Raw genomic sequence first — 17,565 nt, 5'->3', positions numbered from 1 at the left:
TCCTTCTCAGGTAGCTTTCTTTGTTTGGACTGCTGCTTTGGGGAAGTGCTTAACGATTGACAATTTATGAAAAGGGAGAGTTTGGATATTGGATTGGTGCTACATGTGCAAGTGTAATGATGAATCGGTTGATCATCTTTTTCTTCATTGTCCGGTTGTAAGGAATATGTGGGCTATGGTGTTCGGATTGTTTGGAGTGAACTGGGTTATGCTGCAATCTGTAGTGGGGCTTTTAGCATGTTGGCAAGGCAGATTTGGTTGTCATAAAAATGGGTATATATGGTTGATTATTCCCCATTGCTTATTATGGTGTCTTTGGATAGAGAGAAATAATAGGTGCTTTGAAGATAAGGAGAATTCAATTTCAGACTTGAAGCTATTTTTCTTTAGAACTTTAATGGATTGGTTGACTACTTTGCAGAATCAATCATTTTCATCTTTTCTTGATTTCTTAGATTCTTGTAATTTTTGTTCTTGATTATTTGACACCTTATATACTCCCTGTGTATTAGGGTGCTTCCCTTTTTGATATCAATAAACTTATTACTTATCAAAAAAAAGTTTTATGTGAGGTAGAATTATTTTTCAACAATTTTAGCAAAAAAACAACTCTATTTCATGCTAAGTTAAGAGATAATTTTATTTGATATTTTTTTTTATCCTACCAAATATTAGAAAATGCATAAACTTTTCCAATGAAACAATATGTGGATGTAAGCAGCAATATTATTATTACTAGTCGCTAACCCGTGCTACGCACAGGAAAGTTTGGCAATTTTATTTTAATATATCATACGTATTTGTTTTCTTTATTAAGTACTAATAAATCAAAAAATGTCAATTAATTTTATATTAACATGATATAATATTATATATGTTATCTCTAGAGTATATATGAAGAAATAAATCAAGGTTAATAGTAACTTGAGGGTTATTTCATAGGTTCATATAACAATTTCCACATTAAAATTGCAATAATATAACAACAAAAACTCACATACAAATAAATACAAAAATAATTTGTTTGTGCTTGTATGCTTCCACTTCTCATGGATGGAAATCTTCATTACTGTATACTGTCGTATCTCTATATTGCTGTACATTCTGTAGAGGGATTGTATATTTTTATGACGTAGTCTCATTTTTCACCTCAAGGCAAAGTTAAACATGGCCCCAAAGAGCAACAAAAAGTTTTTTTCAGGCCCTTAGCAGTGTTCTTTCTTTTCCATGGTACCCTAGATACTCCCAAAAGTGAAGCTTATATGCCTTGAAAAAGGAAATAACTTATTAAATTCCTTGACAATAACAAACAATAACAAAGACCTCCCTATGAAAATGTCCACTTAACAAAATAATAATCATATTCTTTAGTTTCACTAATTTGTAGTTGAAGAAAAGTGAGGTTTTAATATTAGAGAAAATACCTTTTCCACCAGTTTCTTCCTTCACCCTTTTAACAAAATCCTCCATCTTGTAATTGATGCAAACATTAGCTCCACAATCCTTATGCATGCAACAATATTGAATTGCAAATGTACCAATACTCCCATGAAAATGAAGTTTTAATATTCATCCGTTATGCACTGGAGGTACCATATATCATACATAGTTGTTAATACTATCATCAATCACATATATTGTCTAACTTCTCTTATCACAAATATACATGTGTTTTTATTTATTTATTTAGAATGAGCTACAACGGCAACCTTCTCGGCTGGACCATGTTGTCCTTTATTTTATGGTTGTAGTCAATGAAATCAACACTAAGCAAGCAAGAATTTTAGTTCAAGTTGATCAAATGATGTGTGTGAAGAGTTGCAAAAAAACATCTTTGAATGTAAAATAGGATTCCACTCATCATATCATAACTTAAAGATTACTTCCAAACAGCTCTGTTACCTTAGTGAAGTCGGCAACAGAAAGCATAGCGATGTGAAGATCTATTGGCATATTAGAGACTTGCAAAAGAATTTAACTTGCCATTTTCTTTATGCCTAACATCATAAGGAGAAAAACATGACTTAACATACAAAGAAAACAAAAACTTGGAAAGAGAACAACTTTTTGATAAAATAGTATTAAAATTACTACAACTTGAATCCACCCAAAAATTACACCCATGACAAACTAAACACTTTACAATTGAACAAATACAACATAGCCTCCTCTAATAATACTTTGCCACTAAACACCCTTGCATTTTTCTAAATCCAAATATATATAGGCAGCCCAAGCCAACTTGAATAATGAGGAATTACATTTAGGATGTAACCAACTGAGATTTTAGGACTAATTTGTACATGAGTTTTGAAATCTGACATGATTTATATCTATTTATAAACCAATAACCCACAAATTCGAAAAAAAAAAAATCTTAAAAATTATTAATTTCAAGAAAATTTCTAAAATTAGAATGTAGCATAGAACCAAGAATTCACAATCCAAACATAAATCAAAAGGTGTGGGAATGAACACATTAGATAGTCCAAACAATTATATTTCTAGTATTCAAAACCAAGAAAACATATCCCCAATCTACATAATGCAAAAATGCACACCTCATGTACAATGTCTAAGATATTTATGATTATTGTGATAAATGAAAGTAAATAAACATAAATACAGAACTTAGTGGGTCATCATCTAGTTTGTGACAGTTCATCTATACTATAATCTCAACACCTGTATAGGCTTGTAAACTAACATAAGTGCAATAATGTCAAGTAAAACCAGTTGCTTTTAAAGGCCTTTTGTTGAACACCTAGCAGAGATAACCAAGAAATAGAACTTGGTTAATCTAGAGGTGCTATAATAGAGGGAAGCAATATTTCCAAAACCTAAAGAATATTTAGAATAATGGAATCTACAAATTAGAAACATTTTGATACCTCCTATTAGAAGCAATAAGATGTTGATCTTCACTATTTACATCAATAGAAGAATCGCTAAGCATGAAAAGCCATAAAATGTTGGGCTTCAAGAAGATTTATATGCTTATATAACAGTGATGGTGAACAACAGAAAAGACTAACTGTTATAATAGTGCTTTTTTTTGCTTTGCTTCTGCTTCTCTATTTCATCAATAGACATGATCTCTATTTCAAGTAATTCAGCCTCAACATTGCAAGTGAAGGCTGTGGCCAACCCTAGGAGTATATTTCTACAGGGAGTAAGGGAATCAATTAAGATAGGCCATTTTATCAAAAAAATAAAAAATTAAGATAGCCCATTCAATTGCACACTCCATTGTCTCTGCATCTTTGTACTACATCAACCCCTCTAATTCAGAAAGCCAGAAATTTTCTTTCAAAATTATATACCAAATGGCTAAGATCAAGTCCAAGTTCAATGTCAATCCCACAACCAATACTCAAGCAAATCAGTAAAAATCTTCAAGGTATGACCTTACATTCACACACCCACAATTCATTTCAAATTTACGCTCAAGAACACCAAGCCACCTCTAAATTAGACCCAAATTTATTCTCAATGAAATTTTTTAAATTTGCAGAGAAATTCACAAACTCTAATGTTAATGCACAAAACCACCATAAATGAATCATAAAAAAAAAAATCATACCTATTTCTTAGTTCTCCCTAAACTTTCCAATACACTTGAAATCCCTAATGGAACCCAATAAAAATTATTATCTAAAAACTTCCTTTTGAATTTTAAATTTATCTATAAATCAAAGGCTCACAAATCAGTGCCTACGCATAAACTTTAAAAAGAAAAATCCAAATTTACAAAGGGAAGGAATCCACATTAAAATTGCAATAATATAACAGCAAAAACCACTGTCAGAAATTGAATTAGGAACTTTTAAGGCAACACTCACTTGGATGTGCAAAAACTGGAGAGGGACTTTCCCATTGATCCAGGATGATTTGTTCTTGAAGAGGCATCGTGAGGCAGCCTAGAAAGAAGAAGACTTTCAGAAGAGAGTGAGAGAGAGAAACGGAGAGAGGAATGCATAGAGAGAAAAAGATATACGTAAACTATTAGATTTTTTAAATATATATATATATATATAGTTTTTTTATGGTTAGGAATATGAAACAGGTTTGTAATTACTACCCAACATTCAAAACGTTTTAATGAATCAGAACATTGTCTCCTTAAATTAACATAGGCTACTAAACACCAAAGTTACTAAGAGTATCAAAACGTTTAAACCACTAACGAAAAGTCACTTGTTTTCAAGTGTTTTAAATGTAAACGTTGCTGGTGCAACAAGGAGTGGTGGATAGATATAGAATTTTAGTATTAATATAGTGTGAGGAGAGGAAGAGATGAAGAGTCAAAAAGTCAAAATATAGCGTTAGGAAGCTGAAAGGTTGTTATTTGAGATTGTAACCATGGAACACAAATATTTTCTGATTGAAATTATAACCGTGAAACACAAAAGATTACCATCTAAAATTATAACTATGAAAGAGATAGAGTTGAAAATTATTTTCTTTTTATTAGGATTTTTAAATTTAGAAAAATCATTTTTAAATTGAAGGACAAAATCAAGAAAAAAATAATAATAATAACATAACAACTAATGTGACCCAACCTAAACATAACAATGTTAAATACTACGCTTTAACTTTTAATATATAGATATAGGTTATTATTATTATTTTGTTGAGAAAATGTAAGCAAGCAATATTAAGCACTCTGTTTTTGCATTCCATTGAACTTGGAGCTTTTATATACTCCCCGTACAGCATATACTTAAGGAAAAATCATCACAATTATCAAAGAAACATACATGTACTAAATTTATTATCTGCAATCACAATAGTTTATTCTAATTATTATGGTACAGAGGGACCAAAATCACAATTTAGCCAGAAATCTCAATGGCCTTGACATCAGGCTTCTTCGCCTCCACCTTAGGGACTGTCACAGTGAGGACACCATTCTCCATTGCAGCCTTGATCTGATCCATCTTAGCATTCTCAGGAAGCCTAAACCTCCTCAAGAACTTGCCACTGCTACGCTCCACTCTATGCCACGTGTCTTTCTTCTCTTCCTTCTCCACTTTCCTCTCTCCGCTTATTTGGAGCACTCTATCATCTTCAACTTCAACCTTCACTTCCTCTTTGTTGAGCCCAGGAAGATCAGCTTTGAACACATGGGCTTCTGGGGTCTCCTTCCAATCCACACGGGTGTTAACCAAAGCAGAAGTTTCTCTTGCAAACTGAGGTTCAGATGAGAATGGGAAATCCTTAAATGGGTCCCAAATCTCGAGCGAGAATGGGTCCAGTATGTTGCTTCGGTGGCTACCAAAGAAGCTTGGAATCAGAGACATCTTAATTAAGAGCTCTAGTACAAAGAAAACCTTTGAAGTGGTTGTTTGTTGGAAAAGCTTACAATGACACTCACTAATTCTGACTGGTTTGGGAAGAAAGAGTGCGGTAGCGAATTTATAGGTTCGTGGGGATTCTTCAGGTATTTTCTAGGGAGTTGTGGTCGTTGTGTGTCTTTTTCCTTTCTGCTTAACGAATTTTCTGGCTGTTTCCTGATTATTTTCGACGAACTCTCTAGCATCTTGGTGAACCTTCTTTGGACTTGGCCCACAGCCACTGATCCGTGTATTGGGCCTATCCACAATTGCATTTGCACAAATTTGGCAACACATTTTCATCCCAACCAAGATTTAACAAAAGAAGAAATCCTTTGTATTAAATTATTATTAGTAGTATTATTATGATTTTATGGTCGAAGATATTTGAATTCTGATTTTGCTTCTAAAGGAGAGAAAAAAACAAAATCACTAAGTGACTTTCAGCTCAGGGGTTCTAACCCCTGCATAAACACTTACCCAGCAAAAAAAAAAAAAAAATAATAATAATATAAGACTCTTGACGTGTGTATTAACATTCAAGTGCACATAATGTGTATGTACATATATGATTATGTCAGTCAATCATGAAAAAATCAAATTAATTCTAGTAAATTTTTCGAAGTATCAAAATTCAAATTAGCATAATATATACAGGTCATTTTGAAAATAAATGCAATTCATTATAAACATGTTATTTATTAATTAGATAATTTGATAGTTACAACAATAAGGAATGCTATACCAAAGAGTCACAAGGCTCTTAGAAAAAATGGTGTTTATTAAAACTTTAAATTAAAGAAACAAAAAATTTCAAAACCTTTTCACAATTATTGATATGATATGTTATTGAGATTTTTACATAATAAAAGTGATGTCAGCAATGAGTTAATGTGAATGTGATGTTATCTATAATGAAAACTTGATATCTTAATGCTAACATGTTATATAAAAAATTGTGAAAAATTGTCTCCAACATTGTTTTTATTAAAATTTGAGGAGAAACTAATAAGAAATGGAGAAGAAAAAAAAAAAAAAATCATAATTGGAATGATAATGTAAAGGACATGACATAAAATTGTATCATCTCCATAATTTTCTTTAAGGAATCTATTATCTATATTAATAAAGAATAAATTATTGCAAAATTGTAGTAAGGTAATGTATTAGATAATTATTAATTACAGTGCACATTAGTAGGGTTGTAAATAAGTCATGCCGAATATTAAAAGTTTAGGTTTGCTTAATTTAATTTAATTTAATTTTCAATCAGGAAGCAAGTCCGGACACATCATCAAGCTATAATATAAATCTAAACTTGGTTTATTTTCTTGTTGAAGAATTTCAAGCTTGTTCACAACAAGCTATTTAATTAAATTTTTTTCCCTGCATATAATAAGAATAACAATTAGAATTTCTTACCGCCTTCACAATTTTATTCCAATAATTGATAACTTAATTATAGTTACGAATATATCATTTGAGTCAATCTATAATAAATATATCATTTGAATTTGACGATGACCATAAGGATGATGTGAAATTGATTTTAGAAGAAAAAAAATATCCCATGAATTGCCAACGAAACCAAACTTTAGGGTGTAAAATCAAGTTTTTGAAACTTTGAAATGTAAAATCCAATAAATCTCAAACTTTAGGGGTGTAACTTGTAATTTACCTTACTTATTATTATTTTCATGGAGATATCAAGCGAATTAATTAAAATTTTTTTGAGATAGTTTCAACTTATAAGGTTCACTTCTGATAGTAGCTTTTTATCATCAAACCAAAACATTAATTGGTTTTTGGTGTTGGTGGTAATTGAACCCCAGATCTCTTATTCAATAATAGGAGATTTTATCAGTAAGCAAGTTAACTAGTTAATCTTGAATGTTAAAATAAATATTATAAAATTCACTTAAAATAAACATTGGTAAGTTGGACATCACTTTTATAATATATGGTGGACCTCCCACTCTCCCACCTAGATTGTTAAGCTTGAATGTTAAAATAAACAGTATAAAATTCATCCCGAAAGCTCAACAATGGTGCCAGAAGAAAATTCCTCTTAGGCGCTTTTGCCACAAAGCTGATAGGATGATACTCGGTTAGTCCCTTTTCCATTACAAAGCTGGCAGCCTGATTAAAATTAACATCTGATGAGCCTGATTTGCAGCTGAGCTTGATGATTGCGCTTGAATTGTTATTCACACCATTATGCACAAAGCAATCCTTGTTGCTTTCTGACTCCAATGACACTGTCTCAGCCCTTCCATCCAATCCTGCAACCAACCGGAAAATGGAAGAGCCACCGCGAGCAGGCGGGGCTGCAACTGTAAGGTTGTTATTTATTCCTTGGTGTACTACAACCATTCCTGGCAAATCAAATGGTTCTAGCATTACTGACTTGCCAATAGCATCTTTGAGTGTTGAAAATTTTGGTGGAGGCGAGTCAGTTAAGATGAGTCTGAAAGTGGCACCAACAGTGGAACTATTGCCAGGTGGAGGTAAAATTTTCATTGTAATTGAATGGTCTGCGTTTGTTAAGTTAGAAGGTAAGGTTCCAGACACTTGGGAGGAATTCGCTGAGGCATTTGCGAGAAAAATTACGTTTTCAGACTCTTGGATATAATGGTTTGGGTTGGTTAAGACAAAAGTTGAGTTTCCAGACACTTGGGAAAAAGAAACCAGATAAGCATTGTAGGCGGCAGGGATTGGAGTTATCAAGTCTGAAATAGACTTTGCTGATCCAGTTTTGATGTTCCAGTCAGCCTCGGAATGACCCGCAAGCAGATAGGGGCCATAAAGTATTGCCTTAAGAGAAGCAAACTCAGGCCGGTCATCTGAAGTTTATTGGAAAGACTTAGTAAGCAATATATCATCCATAATAATTATGTTGCTAATCAGAAAAGTTTACAAGAGTTGAGGAAGAAAAAGGGTATGCTTGGGATCAGGATTTGCATAAATTGTTTTAGTGGACCATCCACAATGAAAATACCTTTAATATCTTCTGTTCTCAAACTAATGGGCAGCTCAAGTGTTAATTTGTCACCAGGTCCCCAGTTTCTAGTGACAGATAGGAAATTACCTGCATCATGAATGAAATAATCAAGAAAATGGTCATTTTCTGATAACCAAGACCCTTTTTTGCATTTTGATCTGTTCAATTTTTTGAAGATAAGGTAGCATATATATATATATGTATATATAGGGAGAGAGAGAGAGAGAGAGAGAGAGAGAGAGAGAGAGAGAGAGATTTAAACCTGGAGCTGGTACAGTCAAACTCTCAGCATTTAGCAATGCCTTAGCATTGTTTGCAAATGTCCAAATTGGTATCCTCAAGTTCAAGGTAGAGGATTTGTGTGTCCCCTGCATGTCAGAATTAGTATCAAAACCAGTTATGCCCTAACAGAAACCAAATAATGCTGTGAGCACTGGCACAAAGAACATTAAATTCTACACCAATGCCCCTTGCCACTCTTGTGCCCCAATAAGAAAAGTTCTTCCTGATGCTAGAATGGATCAACCTTGTATGATATGTCCCCTTTCTGCTTCTCTTTTCAGTATAGGAGAATATGAAATCTCCCTTTTTCTGCCTCAACTTAAATTTAATCCACTAATTTGTAACTGAATTATCCATTTGCAAATTGAATGATGCATTCTCAATAACCTGTGCCTCAATACCCTGAAGGCAGTACACATTGGCCTACTTGAGCATCTCTACAGTTCATTTTCTAATTTGTCACCTTCATACCTAATTAGTACTTTGATTCAGTAACCTGTGCCTCAATATCCTGAAGGCAGTACATATTCACCTACTTGAGCATCTCTATAGTTCAATTTTTAATTAGTCACCTTCATACCTAATTAATTCTTTGAAACACAGCGTATGTTTTTCAGTCTCCACATTGTCACCCCGTGCTCTATATCAGATGGTTCAAGTACTTTGTTATGCTCTCCTTTATTGTAAATACCTGTACTGTCATATGTGATCTTTGGGTTTTATTTAAGGATGAGTATTTGTACATTCACATGAGTTGCTTGAACATTGGTGTGTGTGGCTTGTGTGCGTGCACTTGCATGTCGATGTGTGTGAGAGAGAGAGAGAGAGAGAGAGAGAGAGTATGTGGTGCACTTGAATTAATTTGGAAAGCTGTGAACCTAATCATCTGCCATAGTTGGGGAAGTATGAAAGATTATTCCGAGGCTGCAGTTCTTTCACTTTGAAATCATTTAAGAGGAGTATCATACATAATATTTTGGAAGTAATGTCAGCATGTTGTGGAAAAAATGGGGAATTGAAGAAGGAAGTTTAACATTGTATAAAAAGAATTCAAATTGAATGGAAAGCCTGTTTTGCCACAAAGCAGCCTCTAAAAGCGGGAGCCCTTTTTCTTTGGAGAAAATAAGAAATTTGTTCGGGAAAGTAAGACCCCTAACCAGAAAAATTTAAAAACAAAGTGAAAAATGTTCTTTTGCTATTAAAATAGTCCAAGTTTCCTAGAACCATCACTAGATATAGCTTTAAGTGTTCCACTTCCACTAAGTTCAGCCTTATCAATAAAGGCTAAGTGTAACACAAAAGTATTTATGTAAAGGGTGAAGTGTGAATAGAAAACAGAGGACCTGTTTTAGTTTTGATATTTAACAATTTGTTTTTTCTTTCTTTCACTAAGTGATGTCAAGAGCAAAATATATTCAACAGTGATGTCTAGTTTAAGAAATAACTGTGACCAGTACCTCCATTGAAGAAAATGTGAATGTCACTCGAAGGTATGGATTCGTGGAAAAAACAGGATCAACTTTCTGATTGACCACAATATTTCCTGATTTCCAATTAAGTGAGCTTGATATGTACTGGATAATGTAAAGAACAGGATCTTTTCCTTTCTCTTCAAAATATATTGAATCTCCTAACTTTGAGAATGATTCCATTGCTACAAAAGCAGCAAACAGAAAAAGTTACAACATCAAAGGAACTTAAAAGAGATATAACCGGAGATTGCTCAATTAGAACAATCATAATATGAAAAGGAAAATCATGAGATTCAACAAAATTAATATTTTGGTGATTTGAAGAAAGAATTTTGCGGTCTTTCATTTTCCTAAAGCTATATGAGCTAAAAATTGACAATCAAACCCAGACCTGTGCCATAGCAGCACCACATAGAGTCAAATGGTGTTCCCCATCCATGGTAGCTTTTGGCCTTGGAAGATCCACGACCTAGTGGGAGCATGTAAATCATCACTCCAGGATCTGTTCCTCTTTGTATGCTTAGAACACCATTTGTCAATGCACGCTCATAATAATCTGCATATGCCACTTCTTTGGTCCATGTAAACAGGTGGCGAGAGACCTACAAAAAGTCACCAATGCATGCCAATCTAAACAAAGAATTTTATCATCGCCCTAGAGATTTTGTTTTCTTCACAAAATATACCTTCAGCATGTTATAAGTTGTGCATGATTCTTCACTCTCGGTTTGTAGAATATCTCCCACTCGCATTGGGTCAGTCCTGTCCATATGTTAAAAAGATGCACATGAGGTTTCATATTCACACAGTGTAGCATATGGAGATTCAGGTAAGAGGAGATGAATCAAAATTTCAAATAATATCAATACCAATGTTCTAAGAATGATGTTCCTCCTGTTGCATAGCTGTGTGAAGAGTTAACAATGTCCATGAAGAACATACCTATTGCCTGGCACACCAATTTTGAATGACAATACAAATCTTTTGAGAAAAATCCATAAACATATTTAGTTTCCAATGAAGTGACCAAAACTAAGACAAAATAGTGAAGGATCAAAATGTCTCAACAAGAAAGGTGAAAAGGCCAATTAAACAGGAAGCGCCACATGCATTAAAGCAGCAACCAAAATAAAAAGGGGGAAGGGAGAGGTAAACAGTAGAAATTATAAAAGGCTCTGTCGAGTACTATGGTTGAGATTATTTATAACTTAGGTAAAGCAGTTTACCTTATAAAGTGGATCACCAGTGACTTCATACTGCATTTGAGATCCAATAACAATTGGGATATGTGTGTTGGCATGAAAGTCAGATAACTCATCAGCCTAAAAGTGAAAGAATGGATTTTCGTCAAATAATAGCAAGTTTGAAAATTAGAATCTAGAATAACAAATAAACTTGAATATGAATAAAGTCAGAAGAATGGCATTTGAACTTATAAGCATAGGAGATGTAGCTTCGAGAGAAGTATAAAATCTGTATGGTATTCTGAGAAAAGAAGAATGCATTCACTATTCAGTGATTCATCTATACAACAACTACCATCCTTTTGTATTTCTATTTTTGATGAGATAGTAAATATTACCACTTAGAATCCACATAAGCATAGAGACAGAAAATGGGACACAACAAATGCTACTGATGTGATTTATTATAGGACGTATTTTGCTATGCAAGTGAAATGAAAATCAGCCAGAATTAAACTGGATATTTTTTAACCTAAAGATCTTGTTCAGCTTGGGACTAAGGCTTGGTTGTTGTTGTTGTTGTTGCTTTTTAATTATTTATTTTTAGAAACATCATAATTGCACAATTGACAAGAACACAAGAAGAGGTCATCTCCCATTAAAACCTTTAAACAACACATTTCAGTTCACATCTTCACTTCCTTAAAGCCCTTGACTTCAAACCTTGGTTACAAAAATATCACTTGCTACTTCAATAAATAGTATTCTTTACAAAACATAGTTGGTTTTACTCTCACTTTCAAATGCTTTGAATGAAATTTCTTTTCAAAAGCTTCGATTTTCAAGATAGGAAATTAATGGATCCACAAGTGGAAACATGTATGCCTGAAGGGAACCAAAGTGTGCATGCACACACAAATGCAATCTGGAAGACTACTGATAGAGCTTATTATAAACAAACAGGTTATTTAATCCAGAAACCTTCTACAAAAAGGTGAAGCAATTGTATCATTAGAAGACAGTGCCACTCATATCTACTTTGAACCTAAAGGTAACTGTTTCAGAATTTTTTATATTTGCAGTGGAGACAGCATTCTCTAAGGTAAAGATGTCACAATTTATCGCTGGAAGTTTGTTAAATGACATAATGCTCCAAACTTAGCCAACAGAAAATAAGGATTACCTGTAATGCAAGTGGTCCTAGAAAGCAGGGTTTATCAAATAGATGAGCCAAAAATAAATGCTTTGGATCTTTCTGCGCATAATAGAATGAAAGGCTTATATTAGAACCAAAAGATCAGAATGACTTAAGTACTATGAAAGCTACAGAAACAACATGCCACCGGCAAGAAACTAATGGAAATCCAATCAAATAAAGAAAATTACAGTTTCCTTAATTCATATCATATTAGGCGAACTTCTGATAGAACTATGGAAACATTTCAAAATTTATTCTTTTCTTTAGTGGTTATTAGATAATGAAATAAGTTACTGAATATTGACTAGTGGAACACAAATAAGGTCATTTTCATTGAAGAAAACATTTCTTGCAGGGTGCTGTCATACCATAAATATCCAAAGCACAAGTCCTGTAACAATTGCAAATTCAAATAATAACTAGGTAGACTGAAAATCTTTTAATTCTCCTGATACATATCTCAAGCAAATACAGAAATAATATCAAAAAATTAAATTTGAAGTATCTATTAGAGGAGCTAATACACAGATGAATTTACCTACCGTAATGGTATATAGCCTGTAAAGAACATCATTCATGCCACCAGATTCTGTATTAAGTGATAGATAGTGCCTTTCTAAACTGAACCGTGTTACCACATTCTGAACACGGTTGTAAAAATAGTCAACCATCCATGTCACCATTTTTAAAGCTTGATCATTATCAGCAAGTGTATGTTGATCAAGTAAGCCTGCCAAGATCTATCAAAGTAGAGAGGATTGAAAGCTAGTTGTAACTTTTTAAAGGCCAAATAATTAGTTTCCATCTTGTAAAGCAACAGAAGTGGATTCTACCTTGTGAATTGTGTAATAAGGAGCCCCCCATAGTGGTTTTATATCTTCAACACGATCAAAAAAGTCAGTTGGAAAAGCAGAAAGATATCCAGTGCCGATTTTCTCCTGGCAGGCAGATAAAGCAGACACTACTGCTGACATTCTGTGTCTAACAGTGTCATTGTGAGTGCTAGCCCACATTTGTGCTGTTGCACTCAAATAATGCCCTTCAAGATAACAAAAACTAGTTATTCATTGTAAACATTAAAGATTAAATGTAAGATATTACAATTTCTTTAAAAGAGGCATGTGGATCTTTTCATGCTAATCGACTGTACATTGGATCATATCTCTAGTTACCCTTTTTAAGCATCTGAATAATGTGAACCAATGTGCCAAATTTCATCCAATAAAGAAAAAAAAAGACTAATTAACTCTAGCTCAAACGGAACCTACTTTCAGGTAAGTACAAATGAAAGTTACTATCTTGGGTTCAAAGAACAAAAATAGAAGTAGAAATTTGTGACATGTATGGTGCAAAAGTCATCATAACAAGTTTAAAACCAACCTACAAAATGACCCCGAGCTTCATTATCTGGGGATTCCCACCCCCCATATGGCTTCCCAGGTGTTGGCAAACCGGCTATCTTCCTATAGCTCCAAACCAAACTATCCACATCCAACATCAATAGGTACTCCAAATTCGTTTGCTGTGCTTGCCAATGTATTGAGTTTGGATCCAATCTTACATCATGCAATGACATTTCCCTGAGCAAATCATTGGACACATTAAAAACAGGTCGTTTTTTCATTTTTTGATACATTATTTCCCAAGTCCGTTTATAGGCGGAATTGTCAGTTATTGTATAGTTGATATCAATCCTCTTGAAATTCGAGAGAGTGAATTGAAGTGTGTTTCTTGATTCATTAGTAAGAATGTTTGTGCATTCCTTGGCCATGGCATAACGACATAAACCAAGGACAGCAAAAATGACCAACGTTTTAAAGAACAAAAAGCCCTCCATATATCTTAAAATCCCAGAACGCAAAAGCCTTGAACATGCAAGAATTCAGTAGGAACAAAGATCAAAAACTGCTAAAACTGTATGAATTTCAGTTCAAATGAAAAGAATAAAAAGTAGTACATATATTGAAAACCCAGAACACAAAGCACCCAAATTTAGTAAAAGAAAGTGGAACATAATCTAAAACCCCCAAATCCCAGTGCAAACTCAAACCCAAAAAAGAAAAAAAGAAAGGAATCACAAGCAAAGCTTGAACAGTGGAAGGACAGAAGCACACGTGAGGCTCTATTTATACTCGAAATAAGTGACACACATTAGAAACATAAAACAACACATGTATAAAGATAGAAACCTTTTGTTAGACACGTAGGTCAACATGTGGAGTTATATCGTAAACAATGGCAATCTATAGCTCCTTGTTATTTGAGTTGTTAGTAAAACATACAACAACTTAAACAATACACATTCCTATCATCCAAGTGGAAGGATGAAATTAGCATCGGAGAGGGAAAGATCAAAGATCCACCACACATTGAAGGGAACTTTTCCTGAATTAACAGTGTTCTTGTTATATAATGAGATATTATAACCAATTCAGTGATCATCTTAAGAATTGTGTATTATTTGGTTTTGAATTGACAATTTAATTTGGTATAAAACTATATAATATATATATTTTTTTGAGAAACATATAATAGAGATTTTAGTGTATTTTTTTGGTGATAAAAATTGTAGGGGTATTGGGCACAGGAGCCCATTATCTATGTATATATTAGGCTTGGGGCCTAATTCGAGAGCACGAAGTCGTTTGAGGAGGAGTAAACATTGTCAGGGAAGTCCGTGTTAGTAATTAAATGAAAAAATTAGTTTTGGTCATAAAGGCCCATGAGGGTGGTCCGAGGATGAATGCCTCCTCGGCTAACCACATCCGAGGTCCGAAAGGGTGGTCTGCTGTCCAGGAAAACGTTCTAGGAAATTCTGTTGATACGGATAAGCATTATAGAAGACAAGGGGGAGTCCTAAAATATCTAAGGAGAAGTTTGCTACCATTACATTGAATGCTCTGTAGCTAACTTTCTGGCTATATTAATGTGAAGAATACCCCTAAACAGTGTTGCATTAGCTACCCCAATGCACAGAGGGTCTAAGAGGGTGTCCGATGGAACAGGTACTCAAGTAGTGGTTTGGATGATCAACAAGTGGAGGGCTAAAATTGTCTAAAGAGAACTATATAATGGAAGAGACCCTCCATGGTAAATGGGATTGGAACTAAGAGAAAAACACTGTAGCAATCAAGAACTGAATTTGTAAATCAAACCTAAGAGTTATATATATGAACTGAGACTTTGCTGATGACGATTTTCTTTAGCTTAAATCAGTCTATCTTCTTTTTCTTATTATCTAAATCCATTTTACTTGTCATCCAACTTATTAAACCCCAATTTTCCAACTCACTCCCTACAAATTCATTGTATTGGGATTTTTGGGCTTAAGTTCATTCATAACTTGGGCTAGGGACCCAAATTGCGTCCTTACAAAAATATATACCTCCCTCTCTCTTATTTTTAATTCTTTTTTTTTCTTATTAATTTCTCAACTTATTATTATATTTTCTCTAACTTTTTTTTCTCTCATTTACCTTTTCATATCTCCACTACTATTTACCTTAATATCACTTTTTTCTTTACCCTTTATCTTCCTTTATTTTTTTCTTTTTTAATTTCCTTCTCTCTCTTTCTCTCTCTCTCTCTCTCTCTCTCTCTCTCTCTCTCTCTCTCTCTCTCTCTCTCTCTCTCTTCTCTCTCTCTCTGGGATTTATTATATTTTTCTTACATCTCTACTTTAGGTTGATGAATTTTTGTATTATTTGGAACTCTACTTTTTTATTTATTTTTTTTATATATTTTAGTTGCTATCTTTTTTTATTCTCTTTGATTTCATAAATGTTATCCTATTGCATTATAAAGATAGTATATAAGAATATAATGTTATTTTATTATATAACATGACTTAGATAATTTGGTGTTTATTACTATATATATATATATATATATATTTTTTTTTTTACTTTTTTCTTCTCATATATATATATATATATTTTTTTTTTATTATAAATTTCTTATTACTCTCTCTCACATTATTTCTTGAAAAAGTGATTATTCTCTTTCTCTTGATTTTTATTCTTTCTTTATATTGATGAATTATTGTGATTTTTTTAAAACTATATTTTGGGTTCATACATTTTGGTGTTATATTTTTTAGTTTCCTATCACAAGCATTCTCTCTCTCTCTCTCTCTCTCTCTCTCTCTCTCTCTCTCTCTCCAATAAATTATACATATTTAGTGTAAGTTTGATATGAGTTTTGATTATTATGATAATCTCTTTTAAGAGAATGAATAATTTATTTAAATAAAAAATTATACATACATAAGTACATATATGTGTATCTTTATTTATTTTACTTAAATGTATAATTAACCTCATGCAATTCATTTAAAAGTAACGACATTAAAAAAAATGAATAACCTCTCTAAAGATTACATTTGTATATTCATAGCATTTATGTTTAGAAAGACTTTTACTTAAATTTAGCTGTACCGAAATGAATTGAAATGCTAGATTAATGTGGCTTAATAAAAGTGTAGAAATAATAAATACTATGCTTAAGTTTTTAGATATTATGAGTTTGAGATTTATATATATATATATTAATAAATTTGGATTAAAATTAGGTGCTTTCAACCCCAACATGTCTTTTCCTATGATGTAAGTGCACAAAAATAGATCGAAGTGGACCAAAATGAATTGAATAGACTGAATTGGACCAAATGGATAGTATATGACCGAATGAGAATGAATGGACTGAGTAGGATCGACGTGGATAGAATGGACCAGATGGGACCGAATAGGACTGAAGTGGGCTGAATAGGACCAATGTGGACTGAATAGGACCGAAGTGGACAGAATGGATCGAATAGAACCAAAGTAGACAAAATGGACTGAATAGGAAAAAAATGAACTGAATGGACCGAATAGGACTAAAGTGGATCAAAGTGGATAGAATGGACCAAATAGGACCAATTTTGATCGAATAGGAAGGACGAGATAGTACCAAAGAAGACAGAATGGACCGAATAGGACCAAAGTGGATAGAACGGACTGAATAGAATGGAAGTGGACAGAATTGGAGCAATGTCGACCAAATAAGGCCAATGTAGACTGAATGGACCAAATTGGACCGAAGTAGACTG

General features: G+C 33.2%; 2 protein-coding genes and 1 long non-coding RNA gene across 4 annotated transcripts; all 3 read right to left on the bottom strand.

Annotated features, from left to right (window-relative positions):
* Nucleotides 1-895: 895 nt before the first annotated feature.
* On the bottom strand, nt 896-3,993 carry LOC112028057 (uncharacterized). 2 transcript variants are annotated; one of them, XR_002884584.2, is made up of 3 exons: nt 3,843-3,993; nt 1,425-1,997; nt 896-1,266 (listed from the first exon to the last, which is right to left on the bottom strand). It is a non-coding gene; the product is annotated as an uncharacterized LOC112028057 (long non-coding RNA). The 2 variants fall into 2 exon arrangements; XR_002884583.2 differs by having other exon boundaries at nt 896-1,997.
* Nucleotides 3,994-4,647: 654 nt separating this feature from the next.
* LOC112028025 (18.5 kDa class I heat shock protein) lies at nt 4,648-5,476 on the bottom strand. Its single transcript, XM_024060656.2, has one exon. The coding sequence runs from the start codon at nt 5,304-5,306 to the stop codon at nt 4,839-4,841; it is 468 nt and encodes a 155-aa protein (XP_023916424.1). The 5' UTR covers nt 5,307-5,476; the 3' UTR covers nt 4,648-4,838.
* A 1,743-nt stretch (nt 5,477-7,219) lies between these two features.
* LOC112028040 (uncharacterized) lies at nt 7,220-14,549 on the bottom strand. The gene is made up of 12 exons (XM_024060685.2): nt 13,857-14,549; nt 13,310-13,515; nt 13,019-13,216; nt 12,462-12,533; nt 11,321-11,416; nt 10,964-11,043; nt 10,781-10,856; nt 10,486-10,696; nt 10,080-10,276; nt 8,603-8,708; nt 8,338-8,427; nt 7,220-8,182 (listed from the first exon to the last, which is right to left on the bottom strand). The coding sequence occupies exons 1-12, from the start codon at nt 14,311-14,313 to the stop codon at nt 7,332-7,334; spliced, it is 2,640 nt and encodes an 879-aa protein (XP_023916453.1). The 5' UTR covers nt 14,314-14,549; the 3' UTR covers nt 7,220-7,331.
* Between the last annotated feature and the right edge of the window lie 3,016 nt (nt 14,550-17,565).

The sequence above is a fragment of the Quercus suber genome, unplaced genomic scaffold (assembly GCF_002906115.3).
Source record: "Quercus suber isolate HL8 unplaced genomic scaffold, Cork oak 2.0 scaffold_19, whole genome shotgun sequence".
In the NCBI taxonomy this organism is placed as follows: domain Eukaryota; kingdom Viridiplantae; phylum Streptophyta; class Magnoliopsida; order Fagales; family Fagaceae; genus Quercus; species Quercus suber.
Note: the sequence above shows the minus strand (reverse complement) of the source record. Positions and strands in the feature narration are given on the sequence as shown.

What these genes read in the sequence shown, in the direction of transcription:
- LOC112028025 (XM_024060656.2), bottom strand. Translation starts at nt 5,306, where the DNA reads ATGTCTCTGATTCCAAGCTTCTTTGGTAGCCACCGAAGCAACATACTG.
- LOC112028040 (XM_024060685.2), bottom strand. Translation starts at nt 14,313, where the DNA reads ATGGAGGGCTTTTTGTTCTTTAAAACGTTGGTCATTTTTGCTGTCCTT. An exon ending in GTGGTGCTGCTATGGCACAG is followed by an intron (nt 10,277 to 10,485) that starts GTCTGGGTTTGA and finishes CTGCTTTTGTAG; the next exon opens with CAATGGAATCATTCTCAAAG. An exon ending in TTTGACTGTACCAGCTCCAG is followed by an intron (nt 8,428 to 8,602) that starts GTTTAAATCTCT and finishes TTCATGATGCAG; the next exon opens with GTAATTTCCTATCTGTCACT.